The sequence below is a fragment of the Vombatus ursinus genome, unplaced genomic scaffold (genome assembly GCF_900497805.2).
Source record: "Vombatus ursinus unplaced genomic scaffold, bare-nosed wombat genome assembly UNPS02009205.1, whole genome shotgun sequence".
NCBI classification, from domain to species: Eukaryota; Metazoa; Chordata; class Mammalia; order Diprotodontia; family Vombatidae; genus Vombatus; species Vombatus ursinus.
Window position 1 is genome coordinate 49518603 of NW_020948983.1, and position 12307 is coordinate 49530909.

Here is a 12307-nt window from a genome sequence, read left to right on the forward strand (position 1 = left end):
CTCTCCAGTTCCCAAATCTTTTGCTACATTTTTTCCGAAAGTGCCAATCTTCTATTTCAAATTGTTCACTGGATATCTATTCTACCTTTATGACCCACTGGTGCCAACTCACTTTGTTTAAAACTGAAATCAGCTTCCTCCCATAAAGCCACTCCTTACCTAATTTCTGAATCACCATTCTTAATAGTTCTCAACACTAATAACGTTAGCATCAGTTAGAGGCGGTATGGCAGGGGCCTGGCCTTGAAGTTGGAAGACCTAGGTACTGTGTGGCCTTAGGCAAGTAAGTCACAACCTTTCTATCCCTTGGGCAACTCTAAGTCATAGACAAGTTAACAATCTACACTGGTGAAGGTTTCCAAGCTAGGAGTTCCCCACAAAATTAAGTTTCAGGTCTGAACCAAACATACACACACATGAATACAATGTTGGAATTATCTTTTATTCTTCCCTTTTTGTCCTACACATATGATCAGGTACTTTTTTTTTTTTTACTAAGTTCTGCTATTTCTACCTTTTCTTACATCTGGTCTGTCATTTCCAGTCCTACTGCAAACACTGTAGCTCAAATGCCTACATCTCTTCTCATCTATTTTAAGAGATTCCTGATAAATCTTCTTACCTCTGGTTTTTCTATCTCCTCTTCAAACCATACTCCACAGAGAGGGAGTATTGTGGGTCTGTCTTTCTCTTGGCCACATCCCACAAATAGGCATATGGACCCAAAGCCTCTCAACATGGCAACATCCCCTAAATTACTGGCCCAACTTCCAGCCCAGCCTTCACAGCCATCGTCAAGTGAAGCCAGGCAAGTCAAACCCAAACCATCACTTTGAAAGCCATCTACCCTCAGACCCCAATAAACGCAAGAATCTTGGGAGTAACAGTGCTTCCAGCCCACTGCCTACAGCCATCATCCTGGAAAGACAAACCCTTCAGAGCTGCAGTCTTTCAGCTGTGCCTATATTAACTTACAGTCACATCTATCAAAGACACAGAAATAAAAGCTTTTGCCACCAAAGTCCTTGGCACTGTCAAATGATCCAACACCAGAAAATAATAATTTTATCAGTGGAAAGGTCTTTTATGACCTTTCCACCTGCTAAGCTGCTGTACTCTAAGGACCATGAGAGCTTTCCATCTGAGTTGCAGCTAAAAGCTTCTATGTGTTGTCCTCCCATTACAACGTGAACTCCTTGAAAGCATGGTCTTGCTTTTCTATTTGTACCCCCAGTGCTTGGCACACAATAAGCACTCAGTGTGTGTTCTTCCTTTCCTCTCTGTCACATGTCTCACTTCCATTCAAAAACCCAGTGTCCTCCCCAATGCCTACCAAAATACACTTTCAGGGCAAATGAAAATCTGGTGCCAACTTACCTTTCCAGACAGTCTTAATCCCCTTACCACTTCTCTTTATATATTCTACATTCCAACCAAATTGCACTATTCTAATTTCCCATTTCTCATGCCATCCTTTATTATGGGATTTCCAGTTGTACATTCCTTCCTTCGAGTCCTAACTCAACTGTGTCCTACTCCATCATGATGCTCCTGACTCTGTACTTTCCCTGGCTCTCTTGGTCTAGAGGAGATCTGACATCCTCTGACAGATGACAAAACAGGCCCAGGAAAATTATGTAACTTGCTTGAGGTTGTGTCGGTAATCCAAAGCAGAAGCAGGATTTGAATGTGATTCTTAATTCCAAATCCAGTGCTCCTTTAACTACTTTGTATGATACAGGGTGTCCTAAAAGTCTTAGAGCAGTTTTAAAGTTTAATGGATTAAAACTGCACTAAGACTCTTGGGACACCCCATAAATATTTGTCTATGAGCTTCCTTATAAACTTCCTGTTAGACTGAAAGTTCTTGAGAGTAAGACTGTCATTTTTCACCTCTGAATCCCCATGCCTTGCACGTAGAAAGTGCTTAGCCACATTTGTTCATCTGAATTGAAATGATGGAATTTTGTCAGTATGCAGATTTCACAATCTGCTTTAAGGCACAAACATAAGTAATCTTAGAAATATTAAACACTTTACCATAGTCAACGGATATAGTGTCTGTTTTTAAGAAGACAAAACACAGACTTGTAATTTCAAATTAGTTTCAAAATCTTTAGATGTACTATTAAATATTGACTTTAAAATCACTGCTCATGTCCTAACCAATTTCTGAAAAAATAAAAAAAAATTTATTCAAACATATTTGAAAGTACAACATTTTGAAATGATAATTCTATAATCTGCCTAAGAAATTACAGGAAAAAATTTCCCATTCATTTACATTCAATTTTCAATTCAATATGTTAAGCTGCTACTATGTACGGTATTCAGTAACAAAAATACACAAATTTTAAACTAAAATAAAAACAGCAAAAACTCATTAGTCCCTGATGCCAAGGGGTTTTATAATCTAATAGGAGCTGCATATGTAAGCATTTGACTATCAAAAAAGAAATATACAGCTTAATATGGGATCAATCAAGGCCAGATGGAAAAAAAATTAGAGTGCACAATACATTAGCTCAGCAAGAGGTAACACCAAAAATTTTTTGTGTATATTTATTAGATGGCTACTCAGGACTCTATTTAGTTATATAGAAAGTTAAGATAGTTCAATTTTAAAATATTTATTTTCAGAATATACATGCCTCCTAAGAATTTTATTAAACATAATGTGGTAATGTTAGAGGATAGTCACTCTATCATATAAATAAATCTTTAAAAAAACTGAAAAGCTCAATCTTTTTAGCTATTCAGATAACTGAGGAAACATTGTATAGCTAGCCTCAAAGCCCAAATTCCAAAGGATTCCCAACCCCACCCTTAGTTAACTGATATGACTCACAAATGAAGTATTTCTAGAGGGTGACCACAGAATGAAAAAGGCTTAAAAAATTTTCAACAATAGCTCCATTGTTAACAGGATGAGGAAATGATACATTACGAAAACAAATTTATCAATAATTATTTAAGTTAGTTAGAAATGCTTTGTAAATTGAAATCAGTTTATATGAAAACTAAGATTAGTTGAATTTTTTAATGTGTAACAAAACATATAATGTGAACATACTAGAATACAAAACTTTTATCTTACAAATGACAAAAAAGTGCTCCAAAATATGAGTTTAATATACCTTAGGTAACAGAAATTAAAACATGTAAACATGCTCTATATGGAGTCCAGTTTGGTCCCATTTGTTGCCCTCTTTCAAATTTAAAAAGTGGTCACAGATAATCAATGTCACAACAAATGACTGCAATCAACAAAAAAGCCCTCAATAGTTTTTGAACTTTACAAATAACACATGAACAGAACATCTCTCTGAAATCACAAGGGGATCAAGACCAAAACATGACTGAATTTTTAAAGCCACCAAACCTGTCGAACCAGAAAATGTTCCATTCTTTTTTACAAACTTGGGGTTTTACAGTCAGAAAATGTAACTTGTGAAGAAGGGTGTTCTGTGTTCCTTGATTTTAGCAGTGAAACTTTACCAAGTGTTGACATTGGTGATCACATTTTGATTTATGAGAAAAGCATAGTTTGCAAAAAATAAATACCCAACAATAACAACAAAATGACCTAACAACATGGTCCATCTAGTTCAATATCCCAGGTCAGGCACTAATATAGTAAAAGATATTTTTTAGAAGGACATTATCCTACCAGGGTTAACTTGAAAAATTTAGAGGTGTACAACAAAATACTTTATGATATTCCTAAATTTATAGGATTTAAAGCTTAAAAAGGCCTTAAGAGATAAATACAAACTTACTATTTTACAAAAGAGAACAGCTAAGTGATTTGCTAATGGTCACAAAATAAGGAGGAAGTAACAAACCCAGATCCTCTGACTGGAAATCCAGGTCTTCTGTTATATCATGCTACTATTCCAAGTGATGTTAAATACTGAGTAAAGCAAATATTTTCCTACTTAAACTCTTTCAGGAAGATCTCCAGATAAAACCTGATTACTTTTCTCATTTATTTCATTATCTTAAAATGGCAAAGATGAAAACCTTTCCTAACTGCAAAGGTTATGAGAACAAAATTCCATCTTATTTTACAACATGTATTGGCCAAAGTTATTTTTGTCAAAGCACTTTGAATAATATCTATAGAATGAAAAGGTCTTCTCTTGCTTTATGGTTTAATAAATTTAGTGACTTAAAAAAATTAGCTGCCTTTTGGCATGTATTCCTGCTGAGTACTGAGGCACATTGAGCAATTGTGAAGAGATGATTGTTTTCCAGAAAATCTCTGGTAGTCCTTCCAACTGCCGGAATAAATATCTCTTAGATATATTTTTCCCTGAAGCGTCTTTATTTGCTACGACTGTCCTCACTGAATTGCCATTTTCCACTATATTGACTTCTTATGGTTATTTTGCTTTCTCTTCTTTGGAACCACGCCTTCTTTTTCAACTTGCTGCGCAGGCAGGTTACTGCTCTTTGCTTCCGCAGTTATTGGATTCCTCTGGCCAGGAACAGGCACTCTTGTTCCACCAGCCTGAAAGAGATGAACAAGTATGACACGCTGCAGTTCAAAACGTTTACAATCAATCCACGTTCTGTGACTTGACAATTTCTAAGAAGGCTATTCCCTCAGTAGGCTGTATCTGCTGAATGTGAAAATCTGGGGCTGGTTTCCCTCTTCCACTTCAGTCCGCTTCTGGCCTCCTCCTTTTACTGTAAATTGGCAAAAGAATAGCAATGTTTTATTTCGACACAGCTCAACATTCCTTGAATTTTTTTTTTAATTGAGAGGGTTAAGAAAGGGAGGTTGGAAGTACTCCTCTCTCCCATCTCCAAACAAATGCGTGAGGATCCGAGTTTGTTTTGAGAAACAGGAAGGTTTTTAAATGTTTGCTCCATTACAGAAATGAAGCTGGAGAGAAGGGGAAGGTGACAGGAAAGAAAAACAAGCAATTTAGAACTAGAAGGGACCTAAAAGATAATTAGGCCCAATCTCATTTGACAAATGAAGAAATGCAATGCTTTGGCCCACAGAAAGCACTAAATAAATGCTTGTTGATTGACAGAGAGTCTAATCAACTAATAAATGACAGGACCAGGACTTAAAGTTAGGTCTTCTTGGTTCCAAATCCTGTGCTGTTTCTACTACATCAAACTCAAAAAGAGGAGGAGAAAGGAAGAAGAGGAAATGAACAATCAGCAACTAAAGGAAGAGAAACAAGGTGAGAGGATAAATCTGAGAAAATAAAATAAGACAACAGGATTGGAAAGAGGAGAAAAGATAGGGGGAAAGAGAATTGAAGAAGAAAAGGAAAAACCATGGAGAAAGGAAGATAAGAGATAGAAAGAAAAAAGAGGGGAAAAACAATCACATATTGAAAAGCCAAACAGAAGTTTTCAATTATCCTTACCATTGTTTCCCACCTTTACAATCCCCACTCCACATCAATTTCAATATTTACCCCCATATTTACAGAAAGCAATTTAACCAGATTAATGACAACTTTTAAGGAATATGGTATTTTTTAAAGGAACTATGTGCTTACTTGAATGAGTTCAGGAAAAAAGACATAGGGCTTTCTATCAGAAACAAGGAAAGTTAGTTAGCAAATACACAACTGTTCTAACTGAAATCCTGTTAGCTTCAAATATAGCCCTAAAACCAGTGGTTGGCTGAAGGGTTTTGGATAAGATCAGCATTTGAACCAGGAAGACTGTAGGTGGAAGAATATAATCATTAACTCACATTTGTAGGATACTTTAAGGCTTGTAAAGTGCTTTTTCCTCACTCAAATGTGTGCTGTTATCCCTGTTTTACCGATGAGAAAATGGAGGCTCTAAGAAGGTAAGGGACTTGCCAATGATCACTAAACTAGTCAGCTTCTAAAGGAGGAATCCAATCCAAGTCTCCTGATTCCACAGCTCTATCCAATATATCTCACTGACCAGGTCACTAATAGGAAAGGAGTCATAACAAGGTATAAGAGAATGACAGAAGTCAAGAGAAGAAATGAAAATGAGAAAGTCAATACGAAAAGGAGATTTGGTAAGAGCTAATATGGAGGTACCTTATAGGGTCATGGATTAGGCAGCATCCAAATATGTGAACTGAGTTGAAAGGGATTGTAACCCTTATAAGAGATCATACTGGTAGCTGAACCATTCATATAAACACTTAATGTACTGCTATGTCATTCATTCATTCATTCATTCAACAAACATGTTAAGTCATACTGTGCAGAACACTGTATTAAGTTCTCAGGGAGATACAAAATGTAGCTTAGTTGTCCTTGTCCTCACAGAATTTATAGCTAGAGAGAAGAATAAGGTACAGACACATAGATTTAACACATGATAATGTATAAAACACTTATTAGAGAGTTACAAAACAAAGTGTCACATGAGGTCTATGGAGATTTAGGAAGACTTTGTGGAAGCGGTAGCATTTCATGGGATAGCTTCAAGGGATATTTAGAGATCATTCTAGAAATTCAAGAGGTCAAAGAAGGGGAGGATGTATATTCTAGATACAAGGGAATAGTGTAAGAAAAGACATGGATGTAGGAAAGAGTAGGAAATGGTCAGGATGCAGACAGTAGTCTAGTTTGCCTGGAGTACAGAAAACATGAAGGGGAGTTAATATGAGATTAGGTGGAAAAGCAGGGGGTGGAAAATTGTGGAGACCTTATATACCAGACCAAGAAATGCAAACTTTAGTGGATTAGGCAGTAACAGCTGAACATTTTTTTGTGTAGGGCGTAACACGACCAGCGACATGCCATGAAAGTATATATGGTAAAGTCTCTTGGTGTTTAATATAGGCAGTCTCTGAATCACTTTGGCATAAGAACAGTCATGGACTCATATATCTATACCACCTGAATTTCCACCCCAGCCTTCCCCCTTCTGCTGTTGGGGATGCACATTTCAATTAAACAAACATTTATTAACCATCTGTTGTGTAGAGGTACTCTGTGCTAGGCGCTAGGGTTATAAAGATAAATAATGACATAGCTCCCCTCTCTCGGAACTTGTAATCTAGTAAAGGGATAAGACACAAATGTCAATTTAATAAAATTATTAAGCTCTTACTGTATGCAAAGTTATATTCTTCCCACAAGAGTTTAAAATCTAGCAGATGGATATAAACTATATAAAATAATCATAATAAAAATAATACTTAAATATATTTATTTGATTAAACAAAAAGGTAAAAAATGACAATCTCTATAAACTGAAATTTGTAATTTGGTAAGAGGATAAGACATGTATACAAATAACAATAATTCAAGTTACAGAGTAGTCAAATGGTACTGGATGAGAGATTAGGGAAGAGCGATCACTTTTATAACTGGGAAATCAGAGAAGGTTTCATAGACGTGGGAAGACCCAAGCTAAGCCTTGAAGGGAGAAAAGGATTTCACTAGAGCCATGGAAAGAATCTGTTTCAGGCAGGACTGCTAGAATGTACAAATGCAACAAATGTGAGAGGGAACAGGATAAAATCAGAGAACTAAATGGTACCGTTTGAAAGGAACATACTGTGTGAAGGGGAATGGTGTGAAATAAGATTAAAAAGATACTCTGGAAAACAAAGACCAAATGTTGCACACATTGTCAGATGTGGCCTTTGCCTCATTTGCTTTGGATTAATTGGTTTTTTTTGTTATGTTTTTTTGCTGCTTTTTGGTAAGGCAGTCAGGGTTAAGTGACTTGCCCAGGGTCAGCTGGTTAAGTGTCAAGTGTCTGAGGCTGGATTTGAACTCAGGTCCTCCTGACTTCAAGGCTGGAGCTCTACCCACTGTGTCACCCAGCTGCCCCTAGATGAATTGTTTTTATTTGTTATAAGTAAGGTTCAATTTACATGTGGAAGAAGGGCTATTTCTAGAAATGGCAGCACTGCTGAGTTTTGAATCCTGTTTCAAACACTTGCTAACTCTAGGATCCTGGGCAAGTCAAAGGAGGGGAATAATGGCACCTACTTCCCAGGTCATTGTGAGGATCAACTGAGATAACATATATGAAGCATTTCTGTCACCTTAAAGAACTCTATAAGGCCTAGCCATTAAAAACAAAAGACATCATAAAATGTTTCAGTAGTTTAGAGCTGGCTAAGAAGATGTTATTTTCCCTTGTAGGCCCTGGGGAGCCACTGAAGAGAAATAACATGATCAGATATGTCCTGGGAAGATTACTATTGCAGCAATGAGAAAGACGGATTGAAGACGAGGAGTGGAGAAAAAGATAGATGAAGGACTGAATTAGGATAGGCTGCAGAAATACAAAGGAATGGATAGATGGGATCAATATCAGAGATAAAATCAATAGGACTTGGAAACTGAATGGAAATGTGAGAGAGTTATAAGAGTTATAGTTAAGCGTCAAGTCAAGAAAAGACTAGGCAAGATGTTGGAATAAAAGTAAGCACTACAGCTGAACTCTCCTCCAGCAACTATTCCATAAAGACAGAAATGCATCAGACCAAGTCCTGATTAGGAAATCCCCCCCTCCAAAAAAAAAATCACAACGAGTCATTTTTTCAACTCAGGGCAGCAAAGGAAGACAGACAAGAGAGGTACAGGGGGTCTATCCAGGAATGGCCACATGGAGCCTTCCTGTTCAGAAATTAAATGAGGGCCTGCCTGCTTCTGTGCCTCAGGGCAGAAGTTCTATATCCAGCACAGAAGGACCTGAACTTGTGCAGATGCAGCAACAGGGACTAGTCGCTCTTCCACTCAATACCCTGAGGTGGGCCTGAGATGGGCCTGAGATCTAATGTGTGCTAAGGAGGGGACCCATATTTAGGAGTGGTTATACAGGCAAAGAGCATTGTGGGCCCCAGACAGTGTACTGAGCAATGAGCAATTATGGAAGCAGGGAACTCTGACCCTATGAATGGCACAGGATCTAGCCTCCAGCCCGGTCTGAAGCCTGTAACAGAATAACCAGGGGTAGAACAGCCCAGACCAAAGGAGGGGGGCCATAAATTATGTTACTCTGAACACATAGAACTTTCCAGTTGACAGAGGTTGAATCTACTGGAGCTCCAAATCAGGGATAAATTCAGTGATGTTGGTGCAGACCCCAAGGTCTGGAACTTGGAGAGCTCAAATCAGAAGGGCAGCGATAACACCTTGTCTGGGATCAGACTGCTTTGAGTGCACTGAGTGTTTGCAGGTTGCAAGCCTGAGATGTCCTGGAGAAACTGGAATAACACAGCACACAGTAAGCACTTAATAAACGATTGATGATTGACTGACACAGAAATTACAGTCCAATAAAATGTTCAGATCCTTTCGATGACCTGCTTCCAAGTCAAGCCTCCCTCATCTTTTACTTTTAAAGTTGTTTTGAACCAAATTCCCATTAAATTGTATCATATTATCTTCAGCCTAGTATTCTAGCCTGTTAAAATCACTTTGGGTACTTATTTCGTCATCCAGTTTGTTAGCTAACCCTTTCAAATTTGTGTCATCTGAAAACATGACAAGTTTATCATCTATACATTCTTTAAAATCATTGACAAAAATGATCAAGAGCTTAAGTCCAAATACAGACTGTTAGTAATCTCTGCAACATGAAGTTCCTTTCAAGTTGACACTGAACCATTAAATACTCTGATCTAGTCATTCAATCAGTTCCAAGTATACCTAACTGTACTCTATCTGAGGAGTCATTTTTCCATTTCTTGAATACAATGTGAAAAAGACTTTGTCAAATGATTTACTAAGATACACATAAACTAGACCTACAATTTTCCCTTGATCTACCATGCCAGTAATTCATCTGAAAACTATGTTCGGTCAACTCATAGTTCTTCTTATATGAGTTCACAAATGCTATAAAGTTTAACAGGAGAGTTGATTTATAGACAAGTTATCTAATACTACTGATGATGATTATTATTAAGCTACTCAGATATCCTTTAATTTTGGAAAGAAAATAAGGGGAAAGCAAGAACACATTACGAATTTAACTGAAATGCTAACTTCTATTTTGATACTCTCTGAGATGGTTGGCCTAGTGCTTAGATGTCAATAGATGACCATTTTCTTTTTCTTTTTTTAATAGCTTTAGTGCTTGAACAGTGGCAATTACACATAAATTTTGAGAGCTTTCACAAATAAAAGACAAAAACAAAATGGAAGCTAAATGGAAGAATGGCTCACAAGTTCTCTTTAGAAGTAAAAATAAAGACGTTAGCAGACACAAACCTTTAAAGCACAGCAACCTGGGTACTGCTTAAAATACCACCCCCCCCCTTTCCCCAACAAAACATAGTGCCTTCAGATTTTGTTACAGGAAGGTCTTAATATCCCCAGGATGTGGGTCTAGAAAAGACCAATGATTGTAATGTTCTGATAAAAATACTGCAGAAGCACAGAGCTGGAAGAGGCATTAGGATCTATCTTATGCAACCCCCTCATTTTATAGAAGCAGAAGTTTACAGGCTTAGTGACTTGCTGTACTCACACTATTACTAAGTGAACCCAGACATAAAACGCTTTTTTGCATTCACAGCCATTCACAACTTTGCCCCTTATTTTTCCAGTCTTCTTACATTTTAATCTCTTCTATACACTTTACAATCCAACATCTACCATTCCAACTCCCAGCTCTGTGCCTTTTCCATAGCAGTCCCCCTTGTCTGAGATGCTGCCAACTGGCTTCCCAGGCTTTCTTCAAAATTCAGTTCAGATTCTACTGTCTGCAAGAGGCCTTTCCCATTCGTCACCCCAATCACTGCTTGTACCTTTCTTCTGAGATTATTTTCCATCTATTCTGTATAGCTAAAGTGGTTTACATATAGTCTCCATTAGAAGGTGAGCTCCTTTGGGCAAACATGTTTTCTGCCTTTATTTGTATCCCTAGTACTCAGCACAATGCCTGGCACAAAGTGCTTAACAAACGTTTGCTGACTAACAATCTTTTTGACTCCAAGTGGAGTACTTTATGTACTATGTCATATCCTATCCGTTTATCTATCTAGGCCTTACTGCTATCTGAACATAATGCCACTGCCTTGCTTCTTTCCACCCGGATCAGCACCCTCTGGATAGCACCTTCAGAACTCATGTCTCAGTTCCCAAGCAAATTGGCCCTTTCTACCCACCCCTCTTTCAACCCTTTCACCTCTTACTCTGGGCATAGTAACCAAAGCAATAGTACCAGTGATTCTAGAAAGGTGTGCCAACTGACTGTCCTAAGGATCAACTAATTCCATCCCTATGAGACCATCCTGAGGCAAAATGACCACTCAGCACCACTTCCCTATAAGCACTGTCTTCCCTATTGGAACATAAGTTGCTCTTTGAAGGTAAGAACCTCACTTTTTAAATAAGTATCATCAACATTTAGCATAGTACCAGGCACATAGTAAGTACTCAATAAATGTTTTTCCTCCTTCCTTCTTTCCTGATGATATTCCCTCAAATCACCCCTCTTCCCTCAAACTACTCAAATTCTATAAAATATATACACCTTCACTCTACCTCAAATACACATAGAGATGATCACTCTTGAATTTGTCATCACCCCCAAGAACTGATCTACTTCCTTGATAAATAACTATGAAACTCCTTTATCTGATCATAATTACTTATTATCTTATCTTTCCTCATGTCTTATTCCTCCTATGTGTGACCTCCAATCCCACCACCCTTTGATACTTTCCTAAACCATCACTACTGCTGTGGATGAATTGTTCTCCCTTCCCAACTTCACTTCCCTTAATTAACCTGTTGAACTCTACACAATCTCCTGTCTTATCAACAAAGTCTGACGACCAAACTCTCATCCTGAATTATATCTGCTCTACCACTTTTACTCATGCGCTGCTGAACAAACCTAGAGAAAGTCACAGAACTATCCTAATTGGATGCACTATAAATTTAATTCATCTAATCTCACCTGGGCCCCCATAGCAGAAAGGCAGTCCTTCTGCTTCTCCCTAACTGAATCTCTATTCTGTTCACTATGGCAGCTGTTCAAACCTCTTCCATTCGGAAGTCCTTCACATCTCTTCCCGTCACCCTTTAAGCTGAGAATCTTGCCTCATACTGCACTGAGATAATTAAGATCTTTTGCCAAGTGCTTCCTCTTCTCCCTGTCCCTTCTGCATAACACAACCCTTTAACATAATCTTTTATTATCTCCTCATTTATTCCAGCCTCAGATGAGGAGGTGGCCTTCTTCCTTACTAAGGCTAATATCACATTATTCTCTATTCAAGTTCATCCCACCTTTTTCACTGGACAACAATAATAATAATAACAAGCACTTTTACAGTGCTTTAAGGCTTCAAAAGCACTCACTTGATCCTCACAAC

The 12307-nt window shown here is 37.8% G+C and overlaps 1 protein-coding gene across 4 annotated transcripts in view; it reads right to left on the reverse strand.

The window, feature by feature from the left end:
- Positions 1 to 3026: 3026 nt before the first annotated feature.
- Positions 3027 to 12307, reverse strand: part of ICE2 (interactor of little elongation complex ELL subunit 2) — a 68852-nt gene continuing 59571 nt past the window's right edge. For 3 of the 4 annotated variants that reach the window (XM_027851903.1, XM_027851905.1, XM_027851904.1), the window contains exon 16: positions 3027 to 4513. In XM_027851903.1, the coding sequence (XP_027707704.1) occupies positions 4367 to 4513 (147 nt within the window). In that variant the 3' untranslated portion in view covers positions 3027 to 4366. Of the gene's footprint in view, positions 4514 to 8492; positions 9185 to 12307 lie in introns of those variants that run through there. The other variant, XM_027851906.1, reaches the window with a different exon arrangement.